This window comes from Lepidochelys kempii, chromosome 4 (genome assembly GCF_965140285.1).
Source record: "Lepidochelys kempii isolate rLepKem1 chromosome 4, rLepKem1.hap1, whole genome shotgun sequence".
In the NCBI taxonomy this organism is placed as follows: domain Eukaryota; kingdom Metazoa; phylum Chordata; order Testudines; family Cheloniidae; genus Lepidochelys; species Lepidochelys kempii.
This window is the reverse complement of record NC_136383.1, coordinates 64230253-64243385: the sequence shown is the minus strand read 5'-3', so window position 1 is coordinate 64243385 and position 13133 is coordinate 64230253. Positions and strand designations below refer to the sequence as shown.

Sequence of the window (13133 nt, the reverse complement as noted above, 5' to 3'; positions counted from 1 at the left end):
TGGTTTTAAAGGGTAGAAGCCTTATAACAGCAGTGCTGGGGCATGCCTTCACTTTCAGGACCACTACCTTTTACAAACAGCCAATTACAATACCCTCTCTGATGGCACAGCTGCCCTGCCCAGTGAGTAGCGGGGATGTAACACAAGCCCTGCCTGTTCTATACCTTCCTACCTGTCTGTTCGGGCTGCTTTGGACAGTTAGTGAGTGTGCAGCCTTGCTTACTACTGTGTGCCAGGATGGCTGTGCAGGAGTGGAAGGCTCTTGCTCCTTTCCCTGGGTGCTTAGTGTATGTCACAATCTAGTCCTGTGTGTATAATCTATACAAAGGCAGGTTACCCTGCTATTGCATGGCTGTCATTGAGAGCTTCTGCTGAAAAATGATCCATTAATTCTTTTTGTAAGAATACATGTCTGCTCGTGACATTAGTGACTGAATTTTATTCTCCACCAAGCTCTTGTCGCTGTGCTTTAGTTGTCTACCTGGTTCTGACTGTCCTAATGCAGAGTTAGCTACCTATCCAGGAGAGAAGAAATTTCTGTAGGTGTATAGAGCATAAAGATACTGGGGATCAATTGGTATTAAAGCTGTTATATAAATGTAAGTTATAAATATATTGTTATTCAAATACTTGAACATGTGCGGGCTTTTGTTAAATCATGGAAAATTTGATTTTTTTATTTCAAATGTTCTCATATCAACATATTATATTTTAATAGCAATTATTCCTTATGGTTCATTACAAAGAATTATTAGTAATGAAATATGTTGTTAGTAATGAAATACTATCACAGAAAGAACACAACATTTAATGAGTACCAGAGTCATATTCTGCATCATAACTACATCATATGATGATTAATGATGATTTTTCATTATAAAATATGCTAATCAAGGAAATAGGTTTATAGTCCCTCTTCCTTCCCGGTTTCATCAATTAGTAATTTATGTTTGCAAAATTATAATCATTCATTCACAAAGGACAGCCTACAGTATGTTAGACTAATTATCACTCGTGTTTATTTTAAGAGTTTTATTGATTCAACCTTTCCACTTTTAATACAACAAATATTCAAAAAGATCTGTTTATCATGGTAGAATTTGTGGGAGGCTTTGAGGATGAAGAGATACTGCTTCTCTCCTTCATCCCTAACCCAAAGAGGCATATGTGTAATACAATGCTTATCTCTGTGGAGATAGGTGCTGTGAGAGTGCATATTTATCTAGGAAGAGATTTTCAAATGTGCCTAAAGATTTTAGGAGCAAAAGACCCATTGAAACTCAGTGGAACTTGTGCTCTGAAATCCCATATGCCCGTTTGAAAATCTCTCCACTGTTGATACATAAATAAATATCAACTTCGCTTCAGCCAGCTAGGCATAAATAACAAACAAAACAAAACAGAAGTCACTAAGTATAGATTTAAAAAGGCTCTGAATAAGAAACCACATTCCTTCTTCATATAATGGTCTGGAGGTTTTAGTTAACATATATTATCTCCCAAGTCTGTCACTCTGCATATCTTTATGACTACCGGCCTATCTCTTTCTCTAGTCCTCTTCACCTCCCAGCTCCGCTATTCTGTTTCTTTACTGTCATTGAGAAGTTAGTGATAAAGCTTCCTTGACAAATAAAAAAAATTAACTACACCCATGCTGTTTACCCAGTCATAGCTGAGCAATAACAATGTCAGAATCCTTTAAGAAAGATTGAGTGTATTTGTGTATTATGACTAAGATATTATAGCAGTTACTATAAAGGAAGATTTTACCCCTGCAAACGCATTTCAGTGTATTTAAATCAGTTCTTTTGCATCCCCTGGTTTAAGATATACTGCAAGTAGCTTATAACTCGTGATGTGCCAGAGTAGCAATTTTTGTGGCCAGCCATCCGTGATCTTTTCTAGTTCACAAACAAAGTGGAAAATTTGACATTTTCTAGACTTTCATCTACTGTGCGTTGAAAAGTTAGGTTTGAATAGAGCCTGTCTGACACAAAAGACTGGCTTCTTTCCAGTTCTGATGTATTCTGTATTGCTACATTTCACTGAACTAGGCTGACACAACATGATGCAAGAAAATATGATGCAATGCCGTGCAACTCATCAGATTAATTTGGCTGGAGCATATTGGATTCAAAACTATCTTGGTACATTGTGGCGGATGAGAAACTCTTGGGAAGCAAGATAATTTGTGCTGGTTGCAAATGACTTGCAGCAGTGGATACTGTTGTATGTTTTAAATCACATAATCATTTCTGTTTTTATTTAAATAGATCTCCTTTCCATGAATGTTAAACCATCAGTTGAAAATGTTTTGCTAATATATTACAGTGCAATAGCAGAAATTTGTTATAATATGTCATAGTATTTCTTTATATAGAGATACCCTCTTACTTTTTTGGATACACAACTGTCTGTTTTAATTACAACAGTTGAATATTTACATGTAATAACTGTTAAAAAGATTAATTATTTTGTTGTATTATTTTATTAAAGTAGCACTCAAAGAGCCCATTTAGGATCAGAGACCCATTGTGCTGAACAAACACTAGGAAAAAAATAGAAAAAAATCTTCCCAAGTTCAAATAAAAAAGAACAGCTTGCTGACCGCACTGGTGTGCATGGGTTGTGGCAATTGTGGCTGCTGATGACTCCTGCTGAGCGAGGGGGGAAGGGAATTCTCTCTGTCCCTGAGGGTTGGCTTCTCCCCCCAACAGGGCTGTTCTTTGTCCCCTTAGGATGCAAACTTTATATTGTTGAAATATAGATTTTTAAGACATACTGCTTACTTATTTCAATTTTATACCAGAATCCTCACTAACCTGTGCTGTTTTTGTTTGTTTGGGTACATTTCATAATTTAACCCAGATACTGGTAGTACCCTGGAGGTACCCAGGATTTAGGTAGTGAAGAATCTGAATGTATACACTTTCACTGAAAGCTAGCTTTCTCTACATTTTAACTCTCCCTTTTCTGGTCAAAGGCATCACTTTGCAACAAATTCCCTCCAGCCAGAAGAGATAGATAGGATTTCTTTCATAACTCATTAATGTTGCTTCTAGCCTGATAACTCACAATTCTTTCTGGGTGAGCATCACTTTTATGAGTTCTGGTCTGACAACTCAAATAGCACTGAGGGTAGGAAGCTAGATGGTATAAAGCCAGAATTCACAAGGCTGGAGTCTCTTGTCAGGGAACTGAAATTGAGACTCAGGTTCTTGCCTAGAGCTGGTTGAAAATTTTCAGGCTGAACTTTTTTCAAACTGAAATTTGGATTTTCAACAAAACAAAAAAAATTACAGATAGCATCTGCTTTTCTGGAAATTTTACTTTTTTACTCTCAGAATCTTGAAAAATGAAAACTCTTCAGGTTTTGCTGAACACTTTAATGAAAACAATTTTCTTCATTAACATCTTTCCCCATTTTCTAAACTGTTCTGTTCTTGCCCTTTCTGCCAGAGACAGGCTGAGAGCACCACATGCAAAGCGTCTCTTCATGCGCCTGTCGAGTGTTCCCCTTCCCATCCCTTTCAAAATGTTTTTGGTATGCACAAAATCCATTTTTTCAGTAGATGATTCACCTCCTCCTTTGCTTTCTTACAAGGCCCCTCTGATTTTACAGTCAGTGCGGTCTGGGTCTTCATAATCTAGTTATTGTAGTCTCAATTTTCCATTCTTTCAGATTAAGGCCTATGGAGTAAAATACTGTTATCTCTATGTTGACACAATTCTAACATTTTTCAAATCTGAACCTGTTATAAGCAGGGACTGCTTAAAAGAGAGATTCTGCTCTTGGAATTTGATGTAAATGTGAAGAAGTTTGAGTTACAACACCTCTTAACTCCACTGAAGTTGTTCTAAATTTACCCCATAGGAATGAGAGCAGATTCTTCACAGGGTTGGAAGAAAATGTAATTTACATCCATTTAGACTCCCTTAAGCAAAATTATGGCTTAATTTACACTGATGTCAAAGGAGTAAAACTAGTGTGAGATCAAAATTAGATCCTACTATTTACCTTGGAATTTGATTTATGTGGTCTGTTGAAAATGTCAGGAAATACCATCCCATTGTATAAGGAAACATTTAGCCATGTAATCTAAAACAGTTTAAGGTCCATTGTATTATCCATTATGTTGCAATTAAGACTAAAGTATATCTTCTAATTAGTTTTTAGTGAGGCTTTTATGCCACACTGGAGAGCAAGGTGTTAAGGAGCAGCTCTGAGCTCAGGCAGCCTCACCCATCCACATGTGCAAAGTCTGTACAAGCTAGAGGCAGGGCTTTAAACAGGGCAGCAGAGCAAGTCAGAGGCAGGCAGTGGAAGGGAGCAAATGGCTGCTCTGAGGGACAAATACTGGCCAGGGGCTCATTGCCTGAAGCTTGACACCACAGACCTGTGCAAGCCCATGGAAGAGAGGAAGGTGACTGAGTGTGCAGGTCAGAGACTTGATTGGACTGATTTACTCTGGGTAGCTAAAGGAGACTGGGGTAGAAGTGGTCCGGGGGGCAGTGGCTTAGCACGCCAAGGTGCTGAGTGTAGCTGCTCACCACTGGGTCCTGGCCCAGAGGCTGGTGGTGAGGGCAGGCCCAGGCTCCTCTCTACCCACTGTAACCCTTCTGCCCATCAGAGTTCAGAACAAGGGCCGGGTTCAGTATCTAGGGGTTCCATTCCAATAACACAATGCAAAACCGGCTCGAGCCCCCACCCAGTGACCTGGGACAAATATATACCACCCCCGCTGGGCGCCTCCAAGAGGCAATACTTCCCCTCTCGCAAGCACAGAGTCTGAGTGTAGCAAAAAGCCTTTTAATAACAGAGAGAAACAATGTGGCATTATGTTGGGGAAATACCACCAACAGGATTCATAACACTACCCGTGACCAAAAACCCACCCCAAGCAAATTGCGGCATGTCCTTTCCCTCTGGTTCTTGAGTCCAGGAACCCAAAATCACCCAAAGTCCCAAAAGTCCAACAACCCAAAAGTCTCTGTCCCTGGTCATTGCAGCCCCAGAGTCCGAAAGTTTATCTGCAGAGTTTTACCTCCTAACCTGGGTGGAGATGGGGGGGTGGGGGTTAAGGGGAACCTTACATGGTCCAAAGATGATTGCCCCACTCTCCATGGGGCTCTGCTCTGCCAGCCACCCCCCCCATGAGCTGCTCCAGGCATCCGACAAACTGCTCTGCTCCACCAGCCACTCTGTTCTGCCAGCCGTCCCGCAAACTGCTCTGCTCCACCAGCCGCTCTGCTCTGCCAGCTGTCCCACAAACTGCTCCACCATATATTTTCAGGCTCCCCCATTACTTAACACAACACTCAGTGATTTCAGCTCTTCGTAAGTTTAGCTCTTTTGTGATTTCAGCTCGTAGTAGGGGAGCCTCAGTGCTGGTGCACCATTAGCCCAAAGTGAACTCAGCTCAGTAGCCTGTAACTAGACTCCTAATGGAATCAAAATTAGCTCTGATATTCCACAGTGGAGAGAGGAGGAAGTGCAATTAGCATGTAAGGCCCTTACCAGAGGGCCCATACCACCAAGTATTAATACATATCCCCAGCCTTTCTCCATTCACTGGGGTTTGGAACGCATGACCCTTGCCTAGCGAGTGCTGCTTAGTCCATCATAACAAAAGGCCAAGTACAGTTCCACTGTCCTTGATTCACATAATCAGGATAATAACAGTTTATTCCTGCCCCAATAACAGAGTAACTGGGGCTCCTACAGCAGCCAAAGTGACCATCTAGGCAGGGTGGGTGTGCCTATGCCAATGAGATCAGCCCCTGAAGTTCTTTTCCACAACCCACCATGACTCGCCACCAGATGTCAGGGTAGAGCTCATCCTGACTCTCCTTACACCACTAAGGGAGGACATTACAAATAGTAGAGTCTTCACCTAGGGTGAGAGACTAGCTGAAAAGACCTTGACTATTCAAGGGCCCAGACCCCAAATTCCCTGTGCTTAAATCCTTGGGGACAGGAGCAAAGAAGGACAGGACTGTGTTTTAACAGGGAGATGATCTGCCAATTCCCGTCTGACTTGAGGGAGCACTGCTGGTGATTGTTCACTTTAAACACACTCATATGCAGCATGTTCAAAATGTACCTCATTCTAGATCACTGGTCCTCAAATTGTGGGGTGCACCCACCTAGCGGGTCATGGAGCACCACACAGTATCACTTTGCCCCAGCTCTGCTCAGTTGCTGACTCCAGCCACGGCTCCTGCTTCCAGCCACTGCTCTGACCTGCAGCTCTGTCCTCAGCCTCTGGCTCCTGGCCTAGCCGCGGCTTTACACCTGGCCGGCGCCCCTGTCCCACCCCTGGCTCTGACCATGGCTCTGCTCCCGACACTGCTTCTGCCCCCAGACCAAGCCACAGCTCCGGTCCTGTTCCCCACTGTGGCCCTGCTCCCGGTTCCAAACCGTGGCTCGGGGGAGGAGATGTGGACAGAAGTAAGAGGCACTGTGATGTAAAAAAATTGGGACAACTGTTCCAGATAGATACAGCATGGACCCGTGGCCAGTAGGAGACTATCCTATATAAAGAGAATGTTTTAAAGTAAAAATAATAAATACGTTTGGCATCACGCGGGTGAGAAAGTCTCACAATGGAGTTAAGTTTCTGTCTATACTAGAATAATCAAATACTCTCTCAGTGCTCAGAGTAACAGCCATGTTAGTTTGTATTCACAAAAAGAAAAGGAGTACTTGTGGCACTAACCAATTTGGTTAGTCTCTAAGGTGTCACAAGTACTCCTTTTCTCTCAGTGCTGTGATAATTTTGTTCCGTACAGTTGTGGGATACCCAGTAGCTTTTTATATAAGTATGTAGGAACATAAAAGTAGCTTCAGGTAGTGAAATTTTGTCATTGCCAATAGGCAGAGACTGGTGTTAAGTCACAGCATATCATCACTTGTTGGCTTCTGGGAAAAAGGAATGTTAGAAGGGTACTCTGGAATCTAGACACAAGCATATAGCACTAGGAGAATCTGCTTCTAATTCCTATCCCGCCACCCATGAGATGTTCATTGTGTGTAATGTTTAGCTTGTTCATGACTGATACGAATGAATTTTATATGGGTACCACAATAATAGGAACCTTAGAAATACTTTAGATAGATGTTTGGTAAATGTTATAGATAAATTAAATAGAATAATGCAATTGGACTTTAAGTGTTATCAGCCTGATTTATTTTTTGTAGGGAAACACACACACAAAATGCCCAGTATAGTGGTTAAATTTAAGATTAGTCTCTCATTACTAGTTATATATAAATTTGCCACAAAAGCAAAACTCGAAGTATCATAGCTACTTTTCAAGTATTGTAAATACTCATGTGTTCCAATAAAAATAGATTCTTGATGAGGTATTTTGTGTTAACTTATTCTCAACACACATTGCTGGTATAATAACAGTTGATAGAGAACAAAAGATTTGAAAAAGTGCCCAAAGTAAAGAAATCAGAGATTGACTGTTGTGGCAGCCATTGTGTAGAATAAGAATGTTTGAAGATTTGGGGACAGGTCTTATTCAGGTCATAGCTCCACTGAAGACAGTTTACACTTGAGGATATACCTCTCTTTTAAACTCTGAATATTTCACTAAGCAGTACATTTTCTTTATTGTGCTCCTACTTTAGAGAAAGTTATTAGGGTGTTTAGTGACCATGTGCAATTGTATGTGTGTACTTGTCAGACACCTATTTTGAGTTAGGTACATCCAAACTTGAATGTTACATGGACTTCAACACTACTAGAGAAGTAACTTGTCATTCAGAAAGTAAAATATGTTTAAAGATTAAATTAGAAGAATATGGTATGATGGCAGTTAGTGTTTGAATGAGAAATAATACTTCCTGGGTTGCCAAGCAACCAGCAAGATGTGTGTCAAATCCAGAGACAGATCTAAATGAATAAACAGAAGAGTTGTCTACTTTAGCTTTTGTTTCAGATGAGTGAGAGGGGGGCCCTTTGGTAAGTTAACTGGAAGGATTGCTGAGAGTTCTTTGTATCCTTCTGGGGAATTCCACAGCTTGCTTGACCCTTTTCTTTATTCCTTATCAATGATTTATTATTAATACTAGGTACAGAGTTCAAACTATTTAGTAAGTTATTGTTAAATTGCTATCCTATTCCTAATGGGAAAAATAGAGCTTTTAAGATGGAAGCCACCTAACACTGAGTTTCTGTATTAATATGCTACCCTTAACCTTCAAATTCATTTTTTTTCACTCAAGATATTGCTTTATTATATGAGAACATATAACATAAATGGGAAAATACTGCAGATAAAAGCAGAAATCTCTGTTCAAATGAAAAAAAACAAACAAACCATGAATTCACTTCAACTGTTTTCACAGCCTTCTCTGTTCATTCTCCACAAATATTTGTAGGCGAGATTTGTAATTGTTTGCAGGAATGTTTGTGGCAAGTAAATGTCTTGTGGAAGCTCATTTAGATACATGTTTGTGGGAAGGTTGAGACTGGAAGTGCTTATGAAGACATCTTTAAATCTCTTTGATTTCCTTCCTCTTCGTTATAGATGTTTCTCTAATGAAATTTCCAGGCAAAAAAAAAATTAAAAATTAAAACCTGATTAAAGGAAATAGCTTTTTATGTTATAAAAGAATCAAAGGTACAACCCACTGCCATACAATAAGTGGATAAGAACTTTTCAGGATTAAAAACAATTTGTAGCTATTTATATGGACAATGGGAGAAGATAGTGTAAATGTTGTCCTGAGCTTCGAAATGGCCATCACTGTCTCCCCAGCAGAAGACTGAGCTGATGCAGTTTTTGGCTGATCAGAGACTGATACTTTGATAGATAGTTGAGTCCCTCCATCTCAGCCAGTAAAATGACTTTGGGTCTGGAATCCATGTCAGGAGACACCTTGGAAGGAAGGAGGATAAAATAGTATGTGTCTGGTGCCCAGGGGAACAGGAAATACATCTGCAACCCTCTGAATCTTAGGAGAGGAAAGGAGGCTCCAGGGATGCAGCCTGAGGAAAGTGAAGTGTCACTTCTGATGGAGCGCACCATTCCTGGATGAACCTACCATGTGTTAGATGCCCATATTGCTCTGAGAGTTTGCCTCCAGGGTTGTGGTGTGGTTGTCATAGCTACCAGTACTAACCAATTATTGTTCACGAGTGTGTGCACAAGCTCAGGCCTGTCTCAGGGATGAGGAGGCAGCAGTTATAACATCTATAAGGGCTATAGATCAACCACTGATTACTTGGAATGAGGAGAAAACATCCCTTGAGGGCAAGTTATTGTGTAATTGCCTATCATGGGTTATTTTGCACCTTTCTAAGGCACATCAGGTATTGGCTGTCAGAGACATTTTACTGGACTAGTCTGATCCCTACATTTCTGTGTCATCCAGTCAGGGAGTAGAAACAATATTATGTGGCTTAGGTGACCAGCTCCTCACCACACAGAATGACTGGTAATATTTGAAGATGTAGTGGAAGTATATTCATTGAAGGACAATTCATAGGCTAAATATGTATAAAGTGTTAATTGGACAATTGTTAATAATAATAATAATAATAATAATAATTAATAGTAAGAAGAAGAAGTATTAATAAAATCAGAATATATTCCCCTATGTACAGTTCATCCAGATTTAGTCTTCTGAGTGTAAAAAGAACAGGAGTACTTGTGGTACCTTAGAGACTAACACATTTATTTGAGCATAAGCTTTCGTGGGCTACAGCTCACTTCATCGGATGCATAGAATGGAACATATAGTAAGAAGATATATATATATATAATACAGAGAACATGAAAAGGTGGAAGTAGCCATACCAACCGTAAGAGGCTAATTAATTAAGATGAGCTATTATCAGCAGGAGAAAAAAAAAACTTTTGCAGTGATAATCAAGATGGCCCATTTAGACAGTTGACAAGAAGGTGGTTGTGAGGATACTTAACATGGGGAAATAGACTCAATATGTGTAATGACCCAGCCACTCCCAGTCTCTATTCAAACCCAAGTTAATGGTATCTAGTTTGTATATTAATTCAAGCTCAGCAGCTTCTCATTGGAGTCTGTTTTTGAAGCTTTTCTGTTGCAAAATTCTGTGTGTCTACTTTAACTCACTTTCTCTGCTTATTTTAAAAAAGGGATTCAGATCTCCTTTTCTTTAGCTAATTAAGTTTTACAAACACGCCAACAGACATTATTTATATGGTGCTGTTCTCAGTGGAATAAACCTTTTCCTTGTTAATTTGCTAATACAACTAATACAGTTAATGACACATTTTTCTTTCTATTTTTTAATTCCAGCAAGAAAAGAGTCGAGAAAGTTCAAGAAATAAAGGTAAGTACTAGCTATTTTTAAAATGCAGAACTATTTTTAATGCCATTATCAGGAGCCTAATCTTCATAGGTGTTTAAAATAATCTTTATGTTATTTACTGAGTGTTTTAGTGTGATATAGAACCAAAGCCAAAGAACTTTTGACAAACCTACATAGAAAAAATATATGTAAAAAACCTGGAGTTCCCATTTCTACATTTCCAACCCTTGCATAGAGTTGATCCCAATTTTATTTACAAATTAATCCGGGCCTCAATAGACCTCCTTAGGAAACAATAATATTCTGTGTTTTAGGCAAGCATTCACTTCTTTATATTTATTTGTCATTGCAGTTTTCCTACATTTCAGTGATTATACACTAGATTAAAATATTATATCAGTGTAAAACAGCATGAGGCATGGAAATTGAAGGTCCTGGACCATAAGTGTTGAGTTTTTCTTTTCCCCAGGAATGCTCCACCCCCGGTCTGCACCGAGACCCCACCCCCACTCCACTCCTCCCCTAGGGCCCTGCCTTCACTCTGCCTTCTCCCCCAAGGCCCTGCCCTCGCCCCAGCTCCTCCTGCCCCTGCTCCTTCCCCTCCCCAAGGCCCCCGCCCACTTGCAGCTCTCCGCCCTCCCCCCTTCCCCAGCCACCAATCAGCTGTTTGGCGGCACCTACAATCAGCTAAGCCAGGGTGAAACAGCTGATTGGGGATGCTCCAAACAACTGTGGCTGAGCACCGCTATTTTTTCCCCATGGAGTCAGTGCCTATGGCCTGTACCAAAAACTGGTCAATCTGGCTGAAGGAGGTGCAACAGATCTGTCTGCATAAAATGATTTCCCTTTTCCATCAACTCCATGGGAGCTCCGCTAACAACCAGATCTGTTAAATTATCTGGAAGGTATGTCATGGGACATGCTGATTGGTTAGTTTTTATTTATTGTTTCTGGGTGTTACCTCCATGCAGTGAGGAATATATTAAGGTAGGGAACCAATTATCTGCCAGTTGGCAGGGCTCACATGTTCAGAGATGCATTGGGCTATGAGTTTAGCAGACTAAATAAGTAAATAATTGTCAGGGGCTTACAAAAACTATGCCAAGCACTAGTTTCAGGGATAAATCCATTACCTCCAAGTAGTCAGTTAAATTGGTGTTCAGCTTCATGGTTATGACTTTGACATCTCGAAAGGAAATTTTTAATCTACTGATATTTCTGCATGCTGTGCATATCTCTGTTTACGCTGACAATCCAACTTTGAAGATTCCAGTGATTTGAAAGGACACTGAGGCACAAGGCACTCTCTGGAAAATTGATTCCACTTTTCTGCCAAATAGACACACAGATTGGATTTTACAATAATGTTCATATATTCTTTTTTGCTTTTGTTCATATAGTACTTAGTGCTTTTCTCATGCTTTTCATTGTCACATTTTTCATTCTTTTTCTCTGTGCCATTGTGAAGTTTCCGAAAATGATCCTTATTTTACATGTAGAGGAAGATGTGTTACAGTAGCAATGGTTGGATCAACACTAAATAATGTAAGGTTACATTCAAATTTTAGTTTATAGAAACTCCTTTACTGGCAACAGGGAGTCACATTTCTCCTGTCATTCACTTCATAAAACTAATGTACTGTACCTATTCTTATGGTAAACTTAAAGTAGTTTTAAGTTTCCAAGACAGAATTTAATTATGTTTCCTACATCCTATGCACAGGATAACCACTGTGTACACTGTATGTTGTTCTGAGATAATGTTCTTCTAATTGCCTGATTCTAAAAAGAAGTAATAGACTCCATTAATAATAGTCTTTAATTAGGGATACATAAAACTAATAAACATCTGAAGTTCCTGAAATGTTCTGAACCTTTCAGGACTTCTGTCTTGTTTTAATTTGGAGGGTAAGTGAAGATCATGTCCAACAGCTTTCCCAAAATATAAATCAGGCGGTTTTTTTCTTCCAATTTTAATGATTTGCAGTACCTCATAACTCTTGGCTGCCAGTTATACTCCGATACCTTCTCCTTACCCTGGCATTTCTTTGAGTTTTTACCTTATAAAATACCTATCCAGTTAAGGCTTGATTCAGCATCGTTGAAGTCAATAGGACGTCTTCTGTTGATTTGATTTGGAGTAGGATCAAGCCTTTAGTATCTAAGTATGAGTCTATAATTTTCAGTCCTATAATAAATTCATAGTGATTGTGTTGTATCATTTTTGATGCTGGAGTTTATATTTATATTTTGGTGGGTTTCTTTTCCTTTGCTCCTCTGTTCCAGCTGTTACTTCTGCTATCATCCTCCAGTCACTCACACCAAAACTGAAACAAATAAACTAACTGCTTTCTGTCTATAATATTGTCTTCCTTGTTCCATAATATGGATCTCTGAACTTTTACCATGCATAGCTTAAGTCAGAAGATTTGCTTCTGTTTACAAAGTTACATAATTTTAAAATGTTCCAATCACAGCTTTAGAATGTGCTGTCACCCTTCCTTATGTTACTAGAATATTTTTGAGATGATTGTGATTTCGTCAACATCAGAAAGAATATAAATTGTGCTTAAAGTAAGTGAGGGAGTATCCTAACACAAGTCTCTTGTTTAAGTATGTGCAAATTTAAACATAGCATGTGAGTGGTGGTAGAATAGGGCCTTAAAGTAAAGTAATGCATATAAGCTTGGATAAGGGTCTTCTGTATAATTTTAGATATTTTAACATATATGAAATGTAACATACCATAAACTGTTAGAAACTCAAATTAGAGTACTTATGTAAAATTGGTGTACTTGATCTGTTTTAATAGAATTCATCTAAATA

The 13133-nt window shown here is 39.4% G+C and overlaps 1 protein-coding gene across 9 annotated transcripts in view; it reads left to right on the top strand.

Annotated features, from left to right (window-relative positions):
• The window catches only part of FSTL5 (follistatin like 5), a 564833-nt gene that overhangs the window by 85474 nt on the left and 466226 nt on the right, over window positions 1–13133 (top strand). For all 9 annotated transcript variants that reach the window (XM_073341501.2, XM_073341502.1, XM_073341509.1 and 6 more), the window contains one exon: window positions 10295–10328. In XM_073341501.2, coding sequence (XP_073197602.1) covers window positions 10295–10328 — 34 coding nt within the window. The remainder of the gene's footprint in view (window positions 1–10294; window positions 10329–13133) is intronic.